Raw genomic sequence first — 23,468 nt, forward strand, 5'->3', positions numbered from 1 at the left:
TAACAATATGTTTCTTATTTAACGCTGAGGAGTGTATGCTGAGCCCCCCACTCTCCTGAATCCTGGCCTGTTTGGTCTGGCGGGCCATCCCCAGGAGACCTCCCAGCAAAGCTGGGGAGGGGGGCTAATCTAAACAGTGCCAGGCCAGCAGCCCCCACTTCAGGCTGCTCAGTCGCCCTGAGCCAGAATAAAGGTGCTTTGTGCAGTGGACCTGTTGGGGGTGGGGACGTGCAGGGGGCTCAGGGAGACGCCTGTCTGTGCAGGCATGAATGTTTCCTCAGTTGGAGTGCATCTCGCACGCTGCCGCTCGCTTTCACAACCCGCTGCGAAGGGGGAGGCGGGGGAGGCTGCAGGCTGAGCCAGGAAGCGCTGGGCGTGGACAGGGCTTGTGGGAATGATTTCATTGGAAAGGCCTGCGCTATTTTTTCCCCTCTTGTGTGTGGTTCTTGGAGAAGGTTGGAGGTGTAACTGTGGTGGTGGTATCAGTCGCCTTGGCCAGCAGGAGCAGAGCAGCCGCGCACAGCTGGGCGTTCCAGCAAGCCCTGCTCCTCTCTCCCGCCGCCCCAGCCGCGGTTTAGTGCGGGCACTTTGCACCCAGCGCCTGCAAGTTGTTTTTAGTTCCTTAGCAGCAGGCTCTGTTTCCCTGTGCTGAGAGTTGGGGAGTGATAGGAGGTGAGAGGAGAGTGGGGAGCCTGCCCCCACCTCCCTGCTCATCTCACTCCCGGCTCTTGATAATCTCTGTGTTGTTTTGTATTTTTGCCCCCTCTGCTGTCTCCAGTCATCTGGCGCCCCATCTGACAATGATCCTCTGGGCCCCCTTCCTCCCGGCTGGGGTAAGTACCAAGCCTTCTCCCCTGCTCTCGCACTTCTGCTGCTCACCTGGCACTGCCCCCGCCCCATCTCTACGGCTCGAACCCTTCCTGCGCCGTCCGTCCCTTCGCTGGCTGACCTCTTTTGGGGTGGGGGGAACCTGTGTTCTTGGGGGCTCATTCCCTCTGCATTACTGGCGGGGCGTGTGAGCGTAGGGAAGATGACATTGTCCCACCGTCCATGCTGCCTGTGGGGTGGATCTGCCAGAGATCCACGCAAGCTTGGACTTTAAATCCAGCATTTTGAGTCTGGAGGTGCCCCGCTCTCTGGGTTTGCTCCCTGTTGACTAAACCTAGCAGCGTCTGTGATTGTTGCCAGGACTCAAGGAGGGGTTGGAGGTCTCAGACCTCCTTTTGCAGAGGAGAGGTGACTCTTCTGCCTGGGTCTCTCCGCCGGGGTAAGCTCCCCGTTTGCGTTTGGAAATGGGAGGAAAGGCTCCATCACGGGGGAAAGGCTCTTGCTGCTGGTGTCCAGCAGGAATTCTACATTGGGAATTCGCTGTGGTCCGTTCTCGGTGCCGTTGCTTTCCACTGGGCTCCACCAGGCACCTGCCTTTTTCATGTCACATCAGCAGCTAGCCCAGAGTAAGGTGGGTTGTGGGTAATGTGGGGATGGGACAGCCACTTAGTGGAGATCTAGGGAGTGGCAACAGTGTGTGCCCGGGGTGTATCCCGTGGTCCCGGACAGCAGCTGCTGCTGAGACTCTGGGGGATGATGGGCTTGTGTGGAAGGGGCATGGATGGGGGATGTGGAAGATCCCAGGTGCGCTGGCCTGGATTGAAATGGTGTTTCTGACCCAGGCTGTGGAGCAGAGAGTGCCCCGTGTACACTAGGGGGTGGCCCGGAGGTGCTGCTAGGACAGGGCAGTGCAACAGGGTGTTTTGCATGTGTTCCCCCCAACCCCCACCACTTCTCAGGTAACAGCTCTGCTGGGTGATTGCTCCAGCTGGGCTGAAACCTGGGGCGGGGGGGGAATCACCCCTCCCTCCCCCAGGGAATCATCAAGTTTAGGGAGGTGGTTGTGAAGCTGGGACCATGGGGCAGCAGAGAGAACAGGGGCCGTCGCCTGGGTTTGCTGGGTTTCACAGTATTAATGGCATGTGATGCTAAACTGGAGAGCGATGCAAACCTCACTGAGGACGGAGACACAATACAAAGGTGCCTCGAGAGACTAGAGACGTGGGCAAAGGCCATGTGCTCTGATAACCCACCCTGCAGGAGCGCGGCCCCCAGGGAGCGACATGGAGACCTGGGGCTGGACATGCAGATGTGGCTGGGGAGCGCTTGGGTCCGAGGGCCTCAGCAGCTGAGACCCGTGAGTGTCGAAGGGAGATGGGAGCAGGGCTGCAGGGGCTGGAGGGGAGATTAACGGCCTGCTGAAGGGACTTCTGGTGGCAGCAGCTGTTTTCCTATCTTGACACCAGGGAACCTGTCAACAGCTGCTTGGGGTGTGAGCCCTGCCGGGGGGGGCCCTACAGTGTGCGCCAAGGAGAGTGAGGAGCGGCAACAGGGTGAAACGGAGAGAAGTAAAATGCAGGGTGGCTGTCTGGGACCAGCATTCTGGCAGCCAGATGCACCCAGGCTGTCAAGGGGACAGGGTGGAAACCCAGCTGCTTGAGTCATTTAATACTGTCCTGGGCAAGACACCTGTCGAGAGCCGGGCCCTGAACCGAGTGGGTGCGATGGAGTTAACAGAGTTTCCCATCCCTGACATCTGAAATCCTCACCCTGCTGGCTCACGTCTTTTCTGAGGGAGTCCCCTTTAATTCCATGCGTAGTACAAGAGGGCAGGGGAAGTGGGCTGTGGGCTGGATGACGCCAGGCCCCGGGGACAGGGCCCAGCTGGGCTGTGGGCTGGGTGATGTGGGGGGGGCCCGGCTGGGCCATGGGCTGGGGGGGTGGCCCCAGGGCCCCGGGGTGGTGGCTCGGCTCAGGTGTAGGCTGGGCCACGCAGGGCTATGGAGGAGCGGACAGTCCACGGGAGAGCCCATCAAGCGCTGCTGCATGCAGGCGGCTCAGGGCAGCCCCAGCTCTGTCAGGTGTCTGGGTGCTGCTCCCTGCAGCCGCTGTGGTTCTTGGGCCCTGTGCAGGAGGGGCACTGGCCTGGGTCACCCGAGGGGTTCCAGCTACTCTCAGCTTGTAGCTTGAGCCCGAAGTAAGGCCCCGTGAGTGGAGCAGGGGCTGCGGGCAGGAGCTGGCTCTCAGGTGCTCTGAACCTCTAGCCCCGGCCTAACTTGCTCCTTGCCCCCGGCTTCTGGCCCTGATTTATTCCCAATAACCTTGTGGTCTCAGTGAGGAGAATCTGGCATGTCTGGGCTGCTCTGTGCATCCGGCTGAGAGCGCAGTCCAGCCAAAGCCTGCAGCGTGGGAGCGAACACGAGCTGTCTTAGCATCCTGATGGGGAGGGGGAAGGGAGCCTGCTTCCAATTAGCGCTATGCCGGAGCCACCCTCCGGGAGGTGCCTGGGACCCCCGGGAGTGTCCTGCTTCCCCAGCTCAGCCTCTGGTGCAGCGAAGGGCAGTGGGAGGGTGAGGAGCTCCCAGGAGCTGGAGGTGCTGACTGAGTGGGAGGTGAGCAGGGCCACACGCTCAGCATGCTTTGCCGCTCCAGGAGCTGGGCCTCTCCAGTGAAGCAGCAGGGCAAATGCCGTGACTGGGGAAACACAGCTCCTCCCTGTAGTCTGGGCAGGAGCAGGCTGGGGCTGGCGGCCCAGAATGCACAGACAGAGCAAGTGGGAGGGCCAGAGGCCAGTGCCTTGGGGAGTGCCCGCGTGCAGGGCCTCCGTGCAGCACGGCTAGGGTCAGTTGTGTGGGGTGTGCGTGTCTGTGTGTTTCGGGACCAGTGTGCAAGGCATGACAGTGCGCTGCAGACGGGCAGTGAGTGTGTCTGGGTACAGGGGAGAGACAAAGTGATTACAGGGGGGAGTGAAGTATACTGGGAGCACATACATATAGAGTGTACGGAGGGCTCAGGAGAGCAGTACATGGAGAGCTCTCTCTGTTTGCTGGTGTGTGTGTGTGTGTGTACACGGACAGGCTGTTGGTTTGTGAACTCTGGGGGCGGGTCTGTGTGTTAGGTAGTAGGTGGGGGGTGTGTGTGAAGTGGGTGTGGGGGAGGCGTATGTGGTGGGTGTGGATGGGGGAGGTCTGTGCACACCTGGGAGTTTAAGGGGCGGGTGTATTTTATGTACAAAGTGGATGTTTCTGAGGGAGGTGTGTGTTTGTATGAGGGGGTTGTGCACGCAGTGGAGGGGTATGCATGTATGCGCTGGGGAGAAGCATGTGGGTGGGGAGTGTATGCAGTGGGGGGAGGGCTGTAGCTGTGGGTGCATGTGATGGGCGGAAGGGGCAGGTATGCGGTGCAAGCAGCCGGGGAGTGGATGGGGGAGGCATGGGAGTGGGTGGAGAAGAGGGGTGCATAGGTGGCGCATGCAGTGGGGGGGAACGTGTGTGTGGGGTGCATGCGGCCGGGGGGAGGGATGCAAGTGGGGGGGCATGGGTGTGTACGCGGTGCATGTGTCGGGAGGGGAAGGGATGTGGGGTGAGGGGTGCATGTGGCCGGGGGAGGGATGTAGGTGGGGAGGAGGGGAACGTATGTGGCGCGTACAGCGGGGGTGGGACAGACGTGGGGGGGGGTGCGTGCGGCCAGGGGGAGGGATGTAGGTGGGGAGGAGGGGAACATATGTGGCGCGTACAGCGGGGGTGGGACAGACGTGGGGGGGGTGCGTGCGGCCAGGGGGAGGGATGTAGGTGGGGAGGAGGGGAACGTATGTGGCGCGTACAGCGGGGGTGGGACAGACGTGGGGGGGGTGCGTGCGGCCAGGGGGAGGGATGTAGGTGGGGAGGAGGGGAACGTATGTGGCGCGTACAGCGGGGGTGGGACAGACGTGGGGGGGGTGCGTGCGGCCAGGGGGAGGGATGTAGGTGGGGAGGAGGGGAACGTATGTGGCGCGTACAGCGGGGGTGGGACAGACGTGGGGGGGGTGCGTGCGGCTGGGGGGAAGGGATATAGGTGAGGGGAGGGGATGTATGTGGCGCATACAGCACGGGGGTCGGAGGTGTGTGGACACCCCTGGGGCAGGACAAGGCGAGTTGTAGCACTCTTCCCAGAAGCCGGCCATCCTGTATCTCTGCTTCTCTGTGCCCTGGCCCAGCCCAGCCCAGCCCGGCCCAGCTCTGAATGCTCAGGGCGTTGAGCTTTGTGTCAAGCCCCAGAGCCCGCGGAGTGTCGGGGGGACTCTGCTTTGCGGGGTGTTGTGATTAATTGCTGCTGTTCCTTCTCATGCTCCTTTTATCCCAGCTTTAGACCGATGACTTTCCCTAGAGCCGGGCTGCGGGGGCAGGGGATGGCATCCCTTCGCAAGGAGCGGGGGGCCCCAGAAGCACTGGCCCGAGCGATCCCAGGGAGCTGAGAGTTACAAAAGGCCCCTTTCAGCTTCCAGCCTATATTGTGTGCGCTGGGCCCCGGGTGCGCTTGCAGCGCAGGGAGATGCCCCCCCGCGAGCTCGGGTACCAGTGCCGGCACTGCGGCAGCCTGTGCTTCAGCGGGGCGGCACCAGCCCACCTGCACCCTGGTCATCTCGGGCCTGGCTCGCCCACGCTGCAGCCACGTCGCTGCATCCCCTGGCAGGGATCAGGCCTGTCGACGCCCGGGACTCCAGCTTCACCATTCCCTGAGAGTTTTGAGGCCGGCTCTGTGCTCCCCCTGGGTTAGTGCAGAGCCACGCGAGTGGCGTGAATGGGCCAGAGAGGGCAGGTTAACTCTCTCTCTCTCTCTCCCTCTTAGAAAAGAGGCAGGACAACGGGCGAGTGTATTACGTGAACCACAACACACGGACCACCCAGTGGGAGGATCCTCGCACACAGGGGTAGGGAGCCACCTTTGCTTGGCTAGGTCACGCTCTGACGCGCGGGCCCCAAACCACAGCAGAGCTTTGTGCTAGTGACTCCGGCGACTGAGAGCTCAGGACGTGGCCCCGGAGCAGTCCTGCAGACAGACGCCTGCCGGCAGGGGGCAAAAGCATCAAGCAGGGGGAGGGGGCATGCTGGTTTTTCCTGGGAATCTCGTCTGCGACCATCTTCCAGGCCCCAGACTAGGAGGCAGCCATGGCCCAGGCCCCCACGCCAGGGGAACACTCGGGGCTGGTTTGGGCAAGAGGAGGCACTTCCCGTGTAGGCCCTCCGAGGTCCGTGCCCCCTCCTACTGCGTGGCTCTGTGCTTGAGTTCCCGCCCCACGCTGGGCCAGTGCAGCCAGAGAGTGGGTCCTGGGGGTGCTTGCCGTGCTGCGCTCCCCACTGGGCCCTTCTCCTGGGAGACGCTGAGCGCAGTGTTAGCTGGAGTCCATCTCCTGGGCTGAGATCACACTGCGCAGGGCTCCTGGCCCAGGGCTGATCCAGGTGCCTCCCAGGCCCCTGCCAGTCCTGCAGCATGGAAGGGATTCCTGGGAGCCGGGACAGAGCTGCAGCTACAAGGAGACGCCTGGGGCTTAGGGGGGCAGTGAGGGGCTGGGGGCCAGGAGCTGCACTTGTTCCCAGACTAGGGGTGTGTGTAGGAGCAGGCCATGCAGGGGAACCGGACTCTCTTGCCCCCAGTGTGCCTGTGTCCAGTAATCTTTTCCTCGTGCTGGGCAGGATGATCCAGGAGCCGGCCCTGCCGCCTGGCTGGGAGATGAAATACACCAGCGAGGGGGTGCGCTATTTTGTGGATCACAACACTCGCACCACCACCTTCAAAGACCCACGCCCCGGCTTTGAGTCTGGGTAAGATGTTCCGTGCCAGGGCCCTTCCTCCATTCGCTGCCGCGTGCTGCCTGGTGGCTCACACACAGGCTGGGAGCTGGGACCTGGCACTTCTGTCCTCTGCTCTGCAGCCTTGGGCCACTCACACGTACCCCCGTCAGGAGGGGTGAGGCTCTCCCGAGGTGCTGGGAAGATGCCAAGTGCTGCTGTTTGTGCAGGACTCTGAATCGTGGCCTGTGCACCTTCAGGGTGGCCTGGGGCCGAGTAACCGATGGCTGGTGGTTGTGCCTCCCCACCACCCGATGCCCTCGGGCGGCTGGGCCTGCTCACACCGGGCTTCTGGTCCCCTAGTGCCCGGCTGTTCAAGGCTGGCCAGTCCCCAGCCACGGAGCAGGTGGGGGCTGCTGTATTGTGAGGGAGCTCTCCTGGCTGGAGCTGGTGGCTCTGCCAGTGCGCAGGGTGGGAGGGTTCTCATCCACGGCCCATGTGTTTGCTCCTGTAGGAATAAGCAGGGGGGTTCCCCTGGGGCTTACGACCGAAGCTTTCGCTGGAAATATCACCAGTTCCGCTTCCTGTGTCATGTGAGTACGGGGGAGTGGGGCACGGAGGCTAGGGGAGGGGGAGTCGGGAGGATCAGGACAGCCTCTCGCTCAGCCAGGCTGGGGGCGGCTGGAAGGGGTGCGGGAGGCTCAGTGGGAGGGCAGAGCTGTGCTGACTCTGAGCCCAGTGCCTGTGTTTGATTCCAGTCGAACGCGCTGCCCAGCCACGTGAAGATCAGCGTTTCCCGGCAGACGCTCTTTGAGGACTCCTTCCAGCAGGTGAGTCCCTGCGCAGGGGAGGGCCGCATGCAGAGCTCGGGCCTGTGAAAGGGGACTTGTAGTAGGGTCCAGGGATTCAGGAGCCTGGCTGCCCCTGGATATCGGGGCAGTCCCTATGCGATGGGCCTCTGTGGGTGACGAGTCCCATCTCTTACCCCTCGTAGATTATGAACATGAAGCCCTATGACCTGCGGCGCCGGCTGTACATCATCATGCGCGGCGAGGAGGGGCTGGACTACGGTGGCATCGCCAGGTGAGTCCTGCTGAGCAGAGAGGTGTCTGCTGCGGCAGGGCACCAGGGGCGGCTCGGGGCTGTCACAGGGCTGAGCTCGGGCTCGTGTTCCTCTCCCAGGGCCCTGCTCAGAGAAGCCTGGGGCACATCCCCTGCTGGGTCCTAACGAGAAATGGCCTGTACCTTGTGTGCACCGCAGTAACAAAACAGAGCCAGAGGGCCCGACGCCGGGCTCTGCCTGCGCCCCCGGGGCTGGGGAACGGGTGGGGGGCTCTGCCTGCGCCCCCGGGGCTGGGGAACGGGTGGGGGGCTCTGCCTGCACCCCCGGGGCTGGGGAACGGGTGGGGGGCTCTGCCTGCGCCCCCGGGGCTGGGGAACGGGTGGGGGGCTCTGCCTGCGCCCCCGGGGCTGGGGAACGGGGGGGGGCTCTGCCTGCGCCCCCGGGGCTGGGGAACGGGGGGGGGCTCTGCCTGAGCCCCCGGGGCTGGGGAACGGGGGGGGGAGAGGGCTCTGCCTGCGCCCCCAGGGCTGGGGAACGGGGGGGGGAGAGGGCTCTGGCTGGGGAACGGGGGTGGGGGGCTCTGCCTGTGCCCCGGGGCCGGGGGCTCTGAGGAAAGCCTCGTGGTGCGGCGTTCGGCCAGAGGAGGTGCTTGTGACACTGCTGGCTCCAGCCTGCCTCTGCCTGGGTGGCTGGCTTGGTGCTATAACTCTTCTTCCTCCCTCCCTGTCTCCCTCCCTCCCTCCCCCCTGGCTCCCTGGTGTCCTTGTGTCTGTCACGCCCCAACTCCTCCTTCTCCACGGTGACCCTGCTCCCATCCCTGGGCCGTGGGCTCCTGCTCTCTGTGTCTCTCTCTGTGTCCTGCCAGTGGTTTTACCCTATGGTAGGTTACGTCATGCTGTTCTACCACAGGGTAGAACCACGGACAGGATACCGGGCGCTCTCTGCGTTGGAGGACGACTCGTCTCCCTGAGCTGCTAGGGAGGACCAAGGCAAGGACCATGCGCCTCTCCTGTGCTTCTCCAGGGAGCTAGCGAGCCAGGAAGGGGCAGTGTGCCCTGCACGGAGCCATGGGAGACGAGGCTCATGGGGGGAGAGGGGGCAGAGACAGTCAGATCCATTTCAGGAAGGGCGCGTGCGTGTGCTCTGGGGGCAGGCAGGGGTATGTGGGTTTGCGCGTGTGTGTGCTCTGGGCTGGGGGGTGTGTGCAGGCATGTGAGGGGGGTGAGCAGGCATGCGTATGTGGGTGTGTGTCCCTGCTGTGGGCGCGGGCAGGCCTGGGGGCGCGGGCGTCCCTGCTGTGGGCGCGGGCAGGCCTGGGGGGCGTGGGCGTCCCTGCTCTGGGCGCGGGCAGGCCTGGGGGGCGCGGGCGTCCCTGCTCTGGGCGCGGGCAGGCCTGGGGGCGCGGGCGTCCCTGCTGTGGGCGCGGGCAGGCCTGGGGGGCGCAGGTGTCCCTGCTGTGGGCGCGGGCAGGCCTGGGGGCCGCGGGCGTCCCTGCTGTGGGCGCGGGCAGGCCTGGGGGGCGCGGGCGTCCCTGCTGTGGGCGCGGGCAGGCCTGGGGGGCGCGGGCGTCCCTGCTGTGGGCGCGGGCAGGCCTGGGGGGCGCGGGCGTCCCTGCTGTGGGCGCGGGCAGGCCTGGGGGGCGCGGGCGTCCCTGCTGTGGGCGCGGGCAGGCCTGGGGGGCGCGGGCGTCCCTGCTGTGGGCGCGGGCAGGCCTGGGGGCCGCGGGCGTCCCTGCTGTGGGCGCGGGCAGGCCTGGGGGGCGCGGGCGTCCCTGCTGTGGGCGCGGGCAGGCCTGGGGGGCGCGGGCGTCCCTGCTGTGGGCGCGGGCAGGCCTGGGGGGCGCGGGCGTCCCTGCTGTGGGCGCGGGCAGGCCTGGGGGGCGCGGGCGTCCCTGCTGTGGGCGCGGGCAGGCCTGGGGGGCGCGGGCGTCCCTGCTGTGGGCGCGGGCAGGCCTGGGGGCGCGGGCGTCCCTGCTCTGGGCGCGGGCAGGCCTGGGGGCGCGGGCGTCCCTGCTCTGGGCGCGGGCAGGCCTGGGGGCGCAGGCAGGCCTGGGGGCGGGCGTGTCCCTGCTCTGGGGGCGGGCAGGCCTGGGGGCGCGGGCGTCCCTGCTCTGGGCGCGGGCAGGCCTGGGGGCGCAGGCAGGCCTGGGGGCGCGGGTGTCCCTGCTCTGGGCGCGGGCAGGCCTGGGGGCGCGGGTGTCCCTGCTCTGGGCGTGGGTATGGGTGCACTGGGGGTGGGCAGGTGTGTGGGCGGGTGTGAGTGAGTGTGGTGGGGACAGGCAAGCAGGCAGGTGTGTGTGACTGGTGGGAGTGTGCAGACCTGGGCAGGGAGACGTGTGTGTGTGTATAGTACAGGGATACTTTGGGGCCCCTGGCATCCCTGCCAGGCCAAGGGCCGATGCCAGTGAGTGCTGGGTGCACCAGGGTCACTGGGGTGTTTTCCAAGACTTTGTCATGCTGCTCTCTCCTAAAATGCTTCCCAGGCTACATGTAGCAGTGCTGAAATGCAGCTGCCTTGGGGGGGAGGCTGACATGGGCTAGTGAGGCCCCCCGTCCCCCCCAGGCCTGTTCAGTCTGCACCCAGCGGAGACGGGCTGGTGGGCCGGGGGTGTGCTGCAGCAGACGGCATGCGCAGGCCGAGTGAAGGTGTCTGGGCTGCTCCCTTTCCCCAGGTGAAGCTCTTGTATGCAGGGGCTAGTAGGCCCAGACCCGCCTGCTCGCTGCCCCCCGGAGCCCTGGTCCTGCTGCCTGGAGAGCAGGAGTGGAGCAGCTGCAACTCTGCCCTCCTGGGGGTGCCGAGCACCCGTCACTGCGCTCTGTTCTCTCCTTCCCCAGGGAATGGTTCTTCCTCCTGTCCCACGAGGTGCTCAACCCCATGTACTGCCTGTTCGAATACGCCGGGAAGAACAACTACTGCCTGCAGATCAACCCCGCGTCCTCCATCAACCCCGACCACCTCACCTACTTCCGCTTCATCGGCCGCTTCATCGCTATGGTGAGCGCCCCGGGGCGCTGGCAGGGCTGGGGGGAGAAAGGAGCCAGTTGGTCAGGAGGGGAGGCGGGGCCGGGGGTGCTGCAGAGTGGGGACGAGGGGCAGGGATTGGACGGGGCTCAGCCACTTAAACCCGAAAATGTTCCCAGCCTTGGCCCCGGAGGGGGAACTGCCCGCCCAGCTCCCCAGCTCCTTGGAGGGCCAGCAGCTCCCCACTGGTCGCTGGCAGGGTCGGGCCCCGCAGGGCAGGCTGGCCCGGGCGAGATGTACAGGAACAGCCGGTCTCTGTGCTGGGGGAGCAGCTGGTCGCTTGCGGGGCCCAGCCTCGACTTGGGGGCGAAGGGCAAAGATGGCACCAAAGGTGGCTCCATCCCAGAGGCCAGGACTTGTTGGGGGAGCCGTGTGCTTGGTTGGACTGTGGGCTCCACCAGATCTGCAGCCTCAGGAACAGCTTGGGGGTCAGGGTGCACTGTGAGTGGGGTAGGGGCGCAGGGCTCTGGGGTCTGCATCTGTGGGGGTGGTGAGAAGGGTTTCTCTGTGGGGCGTGTATTGTGGGGCCGCAGTAGGGCCTATGCATCAGAGGAGGCACGGAGGGTGGCTGGAGGGGGCGGTCTGTGTATCGGAGGGGGTTCGGGGGATGTTCGGGGGGGGGTCTGTGTATTGGAGGAGGTTCGGGGGGCAGTTGTCCGGGGGGGGGTCTGTGTATCGGAGGAGGTTCGGGGGGGATGTTCAGAGGGGGGGGTCTGTGTATCGGAGGAGGTTCGGGGGGGAGTTGTCCGGGGGCGGTCTGTGTATCACAGGAGGTTCGGGGAGGAGGGTGGTCGGAGAGGGGATGTCTGTGTATCGGAGGGGGTTCGGGGGATGTTCGGGGGGGGTCTGTGTATCGGAGGGGGTTCGGGGGGGTGTTCGGGGGGGTTGTGTATTGAAGGGGGTTCGGGGGGGTGTTCGGGGGGGTCTGTGTATCGGAGGAGGTTCGGGGAAGAGGGTGGCTGGAGGGGGAGGGTCTGTGTATTGGAGGAGGTTCGGGGGGATGTTCGGGGGCGGGGTCTGTGTATCAGAGGAGGTTCAGGGGGTGTTCGGGGGGGGTCTGTGTATCGGAGGGGGTTCGGGGGGTGTTCAGAGGGGGGTCTGTGTATCGGAGGGGGTTCGGGGGGTGTTCAGAGGGGGGTCTGTGTATCAGAGGGGGTTCGGGGGGGTGTTCAGAGGGGGGGGGGTCTGTGTATCGGAGGGGGTTCGGGGAAGAGGGTGGCCGGAGAGGGAGGGTCTGTGTATTGTAGGAGGTTCAGGGGGATGTTCGGGGGCGGGGTCTGTGTATCGGGGGGGAGTTGTCCGGGGGGGGTCTGTGTATCGGAGGAGGTTTGGGGGGGTGTTCGGGGGGTTGTCTGTGTATCAGAGGAGGTTCAGGGGGTGTTCGGGGGGGGTCTGTGTATCGGAGAGGGTTCGGGGGGTGTTCAGAGGGGGGGTCTGTGTATCGGAGGAGGTTTGGGGGGGATGTTCAGAGAGGGGGTCTGTGTATCGGAGGAGGTTCGGGGGGATGTTCGGGGTAGGGTCTGTGTGTCAGAGGAGGTTCCCGGGGCCTCGCCCAGCTGTACTGTGGGGATGTGCCCAGCTCCTTGGCTGCCACCTCAGCGTTCCAGTTGATCTGCAGCTTTGGGGACTATTTTTAGCCCCAACAACGTGAGATTTTCCAGCTGCTCAAACCCCAGCGTGACTCCCCCTGTCTCTGGTGGCCTGAGCCCAGCCTCATCTCTCCATGGCCTGGGGCTCAGAGTATCCCTGCTCTGGGATCGGCCCTCCATGGTGCCATGCTCAGAAAATGGATACGTTCTTCCCAGGTCTCCCCCAGCCGCCCGGCTCTGCTTGGAGCAGAGCCGGATCCCCATAAACCCCCCAACTATTAATCACCGCTGGGCTGCTCCAGACAAGTGTCTGCATTGTTTTTGGCTGCCTTTGCCTTGAGGCTCCTGGAAGCCAGGATCCAGGGCGGCCACAGCAGGGCTGTTTAAACAAGTGCTCTTAATAGAGCTGTGAAGGGAGAGGGAGACGCCATGGAATTGGGGGGTGGGAGGGAAGTTGGGTGCTCTGCACGCCCAGCGCTGCAGGCAGGACTCCTGTGCTCCCGAGAGAGCTGCCCCCTTGGGATTCAGGGCTGGGCTGTGCCATCATGAGGGGCCACGTTCTCCACCCCGTTACCTAGTCGCCAGCCTCTGGGACCTGTCCCCCTTGCCAGCTGTGCTCCATGGCCATGCTGGGACCCAGAGCCTGTGACCGGGGTGTTCTCTCCCACACAGGCGCTGTATCATGGAAAATTCATTGACACTGGCTTCACGCTCCCCTTCTACAAACGCATGCTTAACAAGAGACCCACGCTGAAGGACCTGGAATCCATCGACCCTGAGTTCTACAACTCTATCGTCTGGATCAAGTCAGTGCCTCTCCCCTGCCAGCCCCAGCCTTGACCCAGAGGCCCTGCTTCTCTAGGGGTGATGGGGCAAAGTCCCCATACAAGGTAGTCTCTGCCCACGCTGGCCACACTCCAGGGCTTGATCTGCTGAGGATCCTGCCTCGGGCCTGGTGTATCAGACCCACCAACGCCTGCACATGAGCCGGTGAAATGTCCAAGCAGCTGCGGAAAAGCCAGCCATGTCAAGGCATGCAGCTTGGTCACAGTGACCCCAGGGTCCCCGTGGGGAGTGCTGCGGCCCCCATCCTGCCAGATCTCGCCGTGCCCAGGCCTTGCTGGGTGCAGCCAGGCTAATGTTCCTTGTGTCGCTGCTCCCCTAGGGAGAACAGCCTGGAGGAGTGTGGCCTGGAGCTGTACTTCATCCAGGACATGGAGATTCTGGGCAAGGTGACAACACACGAGCTGAAGGAAGGAGGGGAGAGTATCCGGGTGACGGAGGAGAATAAGGAAGAGTATATCATGTAAGTACTAGTGCCTGGGCTCTAGATGGTCTGCTGCTCCCCCAACCTTGGCATGGAGTGTGGGGTTTGGGGGCATGGCACGGCTCCTGGGGCTTTTTGGCTTTGACATGGGCAGCAGGCATGAGGAGATGGGCTGGGTGGGCACTCAGTCTGGGGTCTGGCTCTGGTGATCGGGGCTGTGTTGCCAGCACTTCAAGAGAGGGGAGGTAGGGCATTGGGAGAGGTTCTTATTTCCCTCTGCCCCAGGCCCTGCGGCTGCAGCTGCTCGGCTGCCTGCCCACCGCAGCTCTGGGTGCTGCTGGTTCAGTGCTGAGTCGGGCCCAGGCAGCAGAAGAATCCCCCAAACCCGGTTCGAGTTGGTGCATCCCTGCTGCCAGGCCAGGCCAGGTTTCTGGAGAGGCTTTGCCAGCGCGCCCACGACAGCAGGTCTCTGTTCCCAAAGTGCCCTCTGCCGGCAGGCCCTTGGAAAGCCACCGCTCTGGGCTTTGGAGGGAAGGAGCACAACACAAGAAAGGATCGGGAGGAACCTTGAGAATTTGCCAGGCTCCTCTCCCCTGCACTTGCCCTGCTGCTGGCCAGGAACGTCTGCTCCACTCCTGGCCCCAGAGGTTCAGAAGGCAGGGCCAGCAGGATCCTGCAGGGCTCTGGGTATTGGTTGCAGGTACCATGTCTGAGGGCTTGGCCAGGGTGCGTGACGTGTGGTGTCTGCCCTCGCAGGCTGCTGACAGACTGGAGATTCACGCGGGGCGTGGAGGAGCAGACCAAGGCCTTCCTGGATGGCTTCAATGAGGTGGCGCCGCTGGAGTGGCTGCGGTACTTTGATGAGAAGGAGCTCGAGGTGAGTCAGCGGAGTGCTGGGTCTCAGCACGCTGGCTGGGCGAGTCTCGAGCATTGGTGCTCGCTGTCCCACAGCAGAGAGGTCCTAGCCTCAGCTGGGGCAGGAGGGGCTGCCGGCTAATAGCCAAGAACCCCTCAATCTGGCTCAGGGCCCAGTAAAAATACAGTTTGTATTTAACTTTGCTCCTGAAATGCTGCACTGGCTGGGGGACATTATCTGGGCACAAGCTCTCATGCCATCTGCTGGAAGTTGTCGGGCCTGTAGAGCAAGTGACCTACTGCCGGGCTGGCCTCTATCGAGCTGGAGACTTCCTGCCATGCCCCTGACTTCTCCAGTGCCCGGGGCATGGGCGGAACTGGAACCCTGCTGCCTAGTCTGACCCTGGAGAAATTGGTGCATGTGCCGCTCCAGCCGTTCTCCCGCTTAGAGTGCGGGTGGGGGAGAGTCTGTGGCTCGGTTGTTGACTTGTCCCCTGGTTCCCTAGCTGATGCTCTGCGGCATGCAGGAGATGGACATGAGTGACTGGCAGAAAAACACCATCTACCGGCACTACACCAAGAACAGCAAGCAGATCCAGTGGTTCTGGCAGGTGAGCCTGAATGGCACCTGGGCCCTGGTCAGCGAGTGGGAGTGCGGTTGGGAGGCAGGATCAGCCACGCCTCGCCAGCCTCCAGCAGAGTGAGATGAAACCGAGCACGTCTCCAGCACGAGGGCTCTGGTCCTGGCTGGCAGCGGCTCCGGAGCTGCCCAGGGCGGCAGGCAGCACTTAGTGGTCAGCCTGTTTCCAGCAATAGCTGCTGCTCTGGGGGAGGCAGGATGAGAGAGGGTGGCAAAAGAGGCTGGAAATAAAGCAGCCCCAGTTCAGGTGCCTCTTCTCTTTAGTAAGCGGTCAGAACGGAACGGGAGCAAACTAGCCCTCAGCCGGGGCAGTGTGGGGTAAAGCCCGTGTCCAGGAGGGACAGCAGGAGAAGCGGCTCCTGTTGCGTTCTCAGGGCCGGGGTCATCTCTCCTGAGGATTCTCTGGCTGGGCACTACTCCCATCCCGCACCCCTGTGGATTGTAGATTAGATTCTGCAGCCTCAGCGTCTGGGGGACACTCTGTGTTTTGCAGTTTGGTTTCCTGTTGGAGCTGGACAGGTGCCACAAAGGCAGGAGGAAGAGATGCTGCCCCCAAACCCCATTGCTGAAGCCAGGAGCACACGGGTGATGGCAGAATCCTGGTCTCATTGCATCTACTCTGTTGGTTTCAGGTGATTAAGGAGATGGACAATGAGAAGAGAATCCGGCTTTTACAGTTCGTTACAGGGACCTGCCGTCTACCAGTTGGAGGATTCGCAGAGCTCATTGGTATTTATCCCCAGCTGCCCCAGGGGGAATAAAGGAGAGAGACTCGTGATAGTCCAGTGGTGTGGAAGGACCGGGAGTAGAGGGGGGCAGTGTTGTGACTGTTATACTCGCCTTTCCACTGTACATCTCAGAGCATTTTACAAAGGCAGGGAAGTAAGCCAAGGCCCATAGAAGGGACAGAATTCCCCCCAGCTCTCACATTTTTAACCAAATGTTGTACAGTACTAAGCCAAATGCCTTACAGCAGGCGAAGGATGTCTGTCAACACAGTTACCTTTGTCAACCAAACCTGTAATCTCATCGAACAGTGGGATCAGTATTGTTTGACAAAACTTAATTTCCATAAAACCAGGCTGTTTGGCATTTAATTCTTTACTGATTGCATCTCGTATCAGCCTTTCCATTATTTTCATGGAATTGATGTAAAGCTAGTCAGCATATAGTTACTCAGGTTATCCTGTTTTCCCTTATTGAATACTGTCCTATTAGCATTTTTCCCAGTCCCCTGGAATTTCCCCAGTGTTACAAAATTTGTTAAATATCAACATCAGTGGCTCAGAGAGTTCCTCAGCCAATTGTTTTAAAACTCTTGAATTAAAGTTATCTGATCCTGCATGTTTAAAAATGTTTAACTTAGCAGTTGCTATTTAACATCCTCCCTTGTTACTGTTGGAATAGAAAGTATTCCATTATTACTATAAGCTGTGACTATTCCATGGAGCTTTTTTCCAAATACAGAAAAGAAATAATTATTGAATACTTCTGCCTCATCTGTATCAATGATAATTTTACCATCCCTGTCTGTTAACTGACGTATACCATTGCTAGGATTTCTTCTGTTCCTAGTGTATTTTTTAAAATTCCTTTTCATTGTCCTTAAACCTACTGGGCATAGATTTTTTCACTGATACCTGTAGCCTCCCTTATCAATAGTCTGCATTTCATCACTGCTAATTTATAGTCAATGCTATCAACTTCCTTCTTTTTCCATTTGTTATATATTATTTTTAGTTCTGTTTTTACTTTTCTTATTAATCAGGATATTTTTTAATTGAAGAAGCATTCCTTTGTAATTGTGAAATTGTGTTTTGTTGGGTATTTAGTTAAGTTTTCGTAGACAACTCCCAATTACCTTTCATGTTTGGTTTAAATTGTTTAAATTTTTCTTCCTAATCATTTTTACTCATAATGATTTTCAACTTTTAGCCCAAAGTATATATGTATTACTGATCAGGACTGTTTGCTCGTAACAAACGTAATCCATCATGATCATTTTCACCTAGGCAACCACTCATTTTCATTCAGTGATCAGTTCATCTTCAGATATCAAAATGAGGTCTAACTTGGAATTACCCTGAGCTGTTTGCAATATTTGTTGAGTTAGAAAATTGTCTATAATTTTTAGAAACTCCAGGGACATTTCCACCCTGACAGCAGGAAACCTCCAGCATGTGTCCCTCAGACTGAAATCCCGCAGGATAAGTTTTTCTTCCTGCACATTATATGGAGCTGTTGAAAGAGCTGTTAGTCCCGCTCTCTAGTCGGGTTTGGTGATCTCTAAGGGATTGCCACCAGTAGCCCATCTTTGCCATAGCATGCCAGATGAATGGTCTGTCCAGTCCAGCATCCTGTCGCTGACAGTGGCCAGTACCAGCTGCTTCAGAGGAAGGTAGAAGAAACCCCTTAGTGGCCATTTATGCACTAACATACCTATCAGGAAAATTTCTTCCTGATCCCAGGCAGGTAATGTTGGCTTAAGCCCTGGAGCAAAAGAGCTGTAATACTTGATAAGGGAAATGTTTATCCGAGTTAGTGTTACTGTGGGTAATCTTATTACCCATATAAATCCCTATTGAGCTCTTTGCCTCAATGAGATCTTGTGGCGGTGAATTCCACAGGTTAGCTATATGTTGCATGAAGTGTCCTTTCCAGCTTTGTGTTTCCTTTCCTGTAACGTAATAAGTTGTTCTGTTTGTGACTGACAGGCAGTAATGGGCCGCAGAAGTTCTGTATTGATAAAGTTGGCAAAGAGACGTGGCTGCCCCGGAGTCACACCTGGTGAGTCTCACTCCTCTTGGAGCAGGTGGGGGTGAATCCAAGCAGTCTGTGTGGGGCTGCCCCTTGCTTCCTCTCAAACCAGCTCCACCATGGGCTTTGCAGGGGATGTGGCCACAACTTCCGTGTGCTGGGACCAGCTTATGCATCTCCAAATGCAGCCCCGGAGCATGGCTGAGAAAGCAGAGAGATGCCCCTGCCTCAGGAGAGCATGGAGTGGGGGAGGGAGGCGGGAATTGCCACTACATTGACAGTCTTTGTTTTCTCGCCAGCTTTAATCGCCTGGATCTTCCTCCCTACAAGAGCTATGAACAGCTGAAGGAGAAGCTGCTGTATGCCATTGAGGAGACAGAAGGCTTTGGCCAGGAGTAATGGAGCTTGCTCCTTCCCCAGCATCCCCCGGACGGCCCAGGGCAGAGCAGCATCTGGAGCAGGCTGCAAGCTGGGTGCTCTCGCTCTCATGGCGGGCAGAGAGCGCCTGTCACTGAGCAGTTTGTCTCCCTCCCTCCCTGGGAGTTTGTCTGTCACTCTTGTTCCTGTGTTAGGCTTGTGCCAATGCAGCCCAATGGCAGACGAGCTGCCCCCCCACCTCCAAAGCGAGCCCAAGGTGTAAGGGGGGAGATGGACCCAAGAGCCCGCCCATATGCTGCTACTGAGGGGGAATGAAGCAGATGGCTGGGAGGGGACTGGATCGCTGGCCCCTTGCCACGTGGTGTCCTCCCAGGGGGCGGACTCTGTACAAGTTCCAGTCGCTGTCCAACTGCAGCCCAGTGTCTGAGCTCCAGACCTTGGGGTCTTTGGGCCTGCAGCAGGGACCCCCTGAGAGACGGCGGTGTCCCCACAAGGCTGGGCAGTAGTGAAGACACCTTCCCCCTCCCCGAGCCACCTTGCACCAAAGAAGTGTGTGCAAGTGTTACCTCTGCCACCTGGAAAACGGGCATTGAACGTGCTCGAATGAATGAATGAAAAGCAGAGAATTCGGAACAAACCCAGTGATTTCCTGCGGTGTGTCTTTCCTTTGTTAGTGCCACAGAGCCGTTTAGCTGTGGCCCTGCGTCCCTTTGGATTGAGGCTGCTCGCTGCAACCACAAGAGGCCAGAGCTCGGAACGGCCTGAGACGCAGGGCTGGGTGGGCACTTCTGTCTGGGGAGCTCCTGCCAGGGCCTAGCACTGGACAGAGCTTTTTAGAATTAGCTGCAGTCAAATGAACAGAGAACTGCTTTTTAAGTGTCATTTTTCACTTCTGTTTTTCCTGGTGTATTGATAAAGTAGCTTAAACTCCTACTCAGGTGGTCCAGGGTAGTGACATCCATGGGCCCAATCCTGCCCCACAGAGGCAATGGCAAAACTCCCATTGACTTCCCACCCAATGACCATGGGGTGCCCTTTTCCTTTCCATTGTGCAGCAACTCATGGGACCCTTTGTCTCTGTACAGGTTGGGAACTCTGCCCCGAAGGAGTGACCAGTGGGGAGGGCCGCTGTGAGGCAGGGCAGGCTGGGCATAGGCCTGTGCTTTGTGTTGCGTGCTTTGGTTTGCGAATGCCTGTGGCCCCCCGGGCTCGTTATTTAACTATTTAAATGGAATGTCTTGCTAGGTGGTGGTGATGCTCTTCAGTAGGATCCTAGAGGCTCGCTAATGTTTCGTACCGACAATGCGCCGTTCTCTCTCGCTCTGGTTCGGCAGCGACTGCAGCTGAGTGCTGTGAAATGGGCTCTTTCGCTGCTGAAACGAGCAGGTAGCTTTTTTAAGCAGTGACCCCTCCAGACTTGCCCTGAGGGCGGCAGCTGAGTGCCCACATGTGAAGAGCTCATGTGGCCTTCGCTCAGTCTGTGGGTTCAAGTGGGAACTCTTGGCCTGATTCTTCTGTCACAGACTGTGGTGGAGATCAGAAGCCCGTGGAGTTACGCTGATGAAAGTGAGGGCAGAATCCAGCTCTCTGCCATTTGCCTTGATGCTGTTTCCTTATTCTACAACCTCTGCTGACCTAGGCTGCTGCCACAGGGAGTTCACCCTTCCAAGGCTTGAGAACAGCAATGGCCCAGGTGTTGGTGTGTGCGTGGGGGGCGGGCCCCTGCGTGCATGTGAGAGCATCTATGTACATAGCTGTATATAACAAAGTCTATGGATACAACAAATTGCAATAGCTTTTGAGCAGTAACCTCGATAGTTTTGTACTGCACCATCCTGCCTCAGTGATGCCAATTTCTTGTGCAATAAACGATCAGCAGCTGCTTGGGGGTTTGCTTGTGACTCTGTGAAGGTGGCAGATCACTACAGTCCTGTGAAGAGAGAGGTTCTGTCCAGGGCTTAAATTCTTACAGAGTATTTCCCAGAGCACCCCCCATCCCCAAGATGCTATAAAAACTCCCGGGGGGTTGAAAATATTTACTGGACCTCTGCTCTGCCTTCTCCTGCTGAATTTAACCCTGGTTCTGTCCCCGTCTCTCTGGGCAGCTGGGGCCCGGGGGGGATGCTCCCAAGGAGCAGAGCACAGCCCCCTTGGGCACGCAGAATGCACTGTAAAGTCATGGAAGTAGGAAGGAAACGTCTAAAAACTGCAGCACGTGTTTATGGCCCCAGCATGGGGAATTCAGGCACCAGCAGCAGCTTCTGCCCTCATCACTGTAGTACCTGAGTGCCTTCAGGGACAGCTGGACTCTTCCGGTGCCATTCTGCGTGTGGGACATGAGATGGAGGGTAGAGCCTGCATTGCACCCTCCCCTCCCCTGACTGGTGCTGGTCAGGGGCTTTGTGGAGAAGGTGGGGGGCTGCTCTGTCGCACTGGATGGAGCAGCCTGGAATGTTACTAACTCCTGTCTGTAGAGCACCTAGTACTATGGGACCTCTGGGTGCTGCTATAAATCCTCCACCCCCTGATCCTCGGCTGTCCATTGCTCCACTGTACCGTCCTGGCCTGGAGCCAGCAGGGGCTAACCTGCAAAGGGAGGCTTTGGGAGCTGAACTGCTAGGGTGGAACAGAACTTGGAGCTGGCCTTGCATGTGCATTTGCTCGTTGCTGTTCTGGAGGGGCTTGGTGAAGGGCAGAGGGAGGCTGTGTGGAATGAAGTGAGCATCCCCTGAAGGGCATCCCATGAACCCCATCCCCTGAAGGGCATCCCATGAACCCCATCCCCTGAAGGGCATCCCATGAACCCCATCCCCTGAAGGGCATCCCATGAACCCCATCCCCTGAAGGGCAGGTTATGGAGGCTGGTCGGCTAGGCTTGCTCGGAGAGGAGAGATGGTTCTGGCATCACCTATGTGTCGGGGTGAGGAGGCTCCCATCCCCATCTCCAGGAGCTAGGATAGTTAGACCCCTACACACTGCAGCAGCCTCAGGCTGACAGTGCCCCATTGTGAAAGCCTGGGTCATCTGGACCACTGCAGTGGAAGGGGAGAGTTAGAGCTGCCCCTCAAATGACTAGGGGCAGTTTTCTTGATGCTGCCTAAGCCCATAGCATTGGGCAAATGAACAGATCATCTGTTGGCCCATAGGAGAGTGTCATCCACCTGAGGTCCTGCAGAGACGCGGGCCCTGGACCCCACAGCAAAGGTAGTATCTGAGGCACATTAGACTGCAGGCCTTCAATGTCTCCCCACCCCGAGTCCACTAGCTCCTGCTGCTCCCTGGGAACAAGGGCCGGCACTGATGGGCTGTGTAGTGGAGGAGTTAGGTCTAGCTTCTGGGACAGCAGGAGTTGGGACACTTGATGGAGTCCAAGAATGGTTGGCAGTTCTGAGCTAGTATTTGGATGGTGGTTGCAGCAGGGTTGGGTGGCTTGTTTGGGGGAGGATTTTGCAGCTAAGGGAAGGGTGGGAGCATTGGGGCAATTTCCCTGCTGAAGATCCTTGTCCTCAGCGTCTTGAGGGCCAGGCCCTTTCTGGGGCTAAAGGGCAGTGTGGTAAATGGACGGAATGGAGAGGAGGGGCCAGCGGCTTTGACAGTTAAACACGTTCAGCCTGGAATACAGCCAAGAGCCAAGTTTGCTTAAGGACACGGAGCTGCAGTGTTCATGGGAGAGAAAAGCTTTCAGGTGCCCCAGCAGCAACCAGTTCAATGTCAGCCACAGAGACCCCCCACCCCACCTGCTTTCCTTGGTCCATCCTGGAATGTGCCCAGAGGGCTTGGAGTGGGACCTAGATTTTCGTTGCTACCCACATGCCCATTTTTGGGGAGTAAGTGTCTGTATGGGCCATGTATGCAGTGAATGAGCCTGCACTCCACCACCAGCAAGCAGTGGAGCCCTCCTCCCCGCTGCCCTGCCGGAGGTGAGGCTGATGGTTCCTGAAAGGCTGTAATTGATGGGAAGGTGGTACACTGGCTTTTTTATATTCCAGAGCGATAAGCTGGGTTGTTTGCAACTCTACCGTTCACAGACCTGCGGCACAGCCACCAAATGCCCACCCAGTGACTGCGTTCTGGGGCAGGAGACTCCCAAGACAGCTGGAAAAATCCAGACAGTATAACACAGCCGGACCTTTGCAGAGCACGAACAGTGACAAGTTCCCATTTCAGACATTCATAGAGTCCAAGGCCAGACTGACCTTCTGTATCAACAAGCCAGAGACCTGCCCCAAAATAACACGTAGCACAAAGCGTTTAGAAAAATAGCCCACCTTGACTTAAAAATTGCCAGGGATGGAGCATCCACCATGACCCTTGGTAAATTGTGCCAATGGATAATTACTCTCCTAGTTAAAAATTTACACCTTATTTCTAGTCTAGCTTAAATTACAGCCATTGGATCGTGCTATACCTTGTGTCGCTAGATTGAAGAGCCCATTATTAAATATTTGTTCCCTGTGTAGTTACTTGTGGACTGTAATCAAATCACCCCTTAAGCTTCTCTTTGTTAAGCTAAATAGACTGAGGTCTTTGAGTCTGTCACTACAAGGCATATGTTCTCATCCTTTAATCATTCTTGTGGATCTTCTCTGAACCCTCTCCAATTTATCAACATCCTTCTTGAATTGTGGGCACCAGCACTGGATACAGGATTCCAGCAGTGGTTACACCAGTGCCAAATACAGATGTAAAATAACCTCTCTACTTCTCCTTGAGATTCCTGTTTATGCATCCCAGGATTGCATTAGCCCTTTTGGCCACACTGGCAGCTCACGTTCAGTTAATTATCCACCACAACTCCCAAATCTTTTTCAGAGTCACTACTACCCAGGGTAAGTGTGGCCTGCATTCTTTGTTCCCAGGTGTTTACATTTAGCCATATTAAAACACATATTGTTTGCTTGCACCCAGTTTACCAAGCGATCCAGATTGCGCTGACTCAGTGACTGGCCTCCTCATCATTTACTGTGACCCCAGTTTTTGTGTTATCTGCAGTGATGATTTTCTGTTCTCTTTCAGGTCATTGTTAAGAATGTTAAATAACGCAGGGCCAAGAACCAATCCCTCCAGCACCCCACTGGAAACACCCACTCAATGACAATTCCGTTTGCAGTTACATTTTGAGACCTATCAGTTAGCCAGTTTTTATGCCATTTAATGTGTGCCATGGTCATTTTATATTGTTCTAGTTTTTTAATCAAAATGTTTTGTGGTCAAACACCTTGGCTTAAGTCTAAGTCTATTATGTCCATATTAGTAGCTTTAGCAATCGAATTTGTAATCTCATCAAAAAAAGCTATCAAGT

General features: G+C 59.1%; 1 protein-coding gene across 5 annotated transcripts in view; it reads left to right on the forward strand.

Moving 5' to 3' along the window:
* WWP2 (WW domain containing E3 ubiquitin protein ligase 2) overlaps window positions 1-20,048 on the forward strand; it is a 93,407-nt gene extending 73,359 nt beyond the window's left edge. For 3 of the 5 annotated variants that reach the window (XM_084644519.1, XM_084644520.1, XM_084644521.1), the window contains 14 exons: window positions 779-833; window positions 5,656-5,737; window positions 6,501-6,629; window positions 7,111-7,189; window positions 7,355-7,426; window positions 7,591-7,679; window positions 10,494-10,653; window positions 12,942-13,075; window positions 13,435-13,575; window positions 14,293-14,413; window positions 14,898-15,002; window positions 15,664-15,760; window positions 17,746-17,818; window positions 18,088-20,048. In XM_084644519.1, coding sequence (XP_084500645.1) covers window positions 779-833; window positions 5,656-5,737; window positions 6,501-6,629; window positions 7,111-7,189; window positions 7,355-7,426; window positions 7,591-7,679; window positions 10,494-10,653; window positions 12,942-13,075; window positions 13,435-13,575; window positions 14,293-14,413; window positions 14,898-15,002; window positions 15,664-15,760; window positions 17,746-17,818; window positions 18,088-18,187 — 1,437 coding nt within the window. In that variant the 3' untranslated portion in view covers window positions 18,188-20,048. Of the gene's footprint in view, window positions 1-436; window positions 673-778; window positions 834-3,381; window positions 3,441-5,655; window positions 5,738-6,500; window positions 6,630-7,110; window positions 7,190-7,354; window positions 7,427-7,590; window positions 7,680-10,493; window positions 10,654-12,941; window positions 13,076-13,434; window positions 13,576-14,292; window positions 14,414-14,897; window positions 15,003-15,663; window positions 15,761-17,745; window positions 17,819-18,087 lie in introns of those variants that run through there. The other 2 variants (XM_084644522.1, XM_084644523.1) reach the window with 2 other exon arrangements.
* Window positions 20,049-23,468: the final 3,420 nt, after the last annotated feature.

This window comes from Lepidochelys olivacea, assembly GCF_965140295.1.
Source record: "Lepidochelys olivacea isolate rLepOli2 genome assembly, chromosome: 12".
NCBI lineage: Eukaryota > Metazoa > Chordata > Testudines > Cheloniidae > Lepidochelys > Lepidochelys olivacea.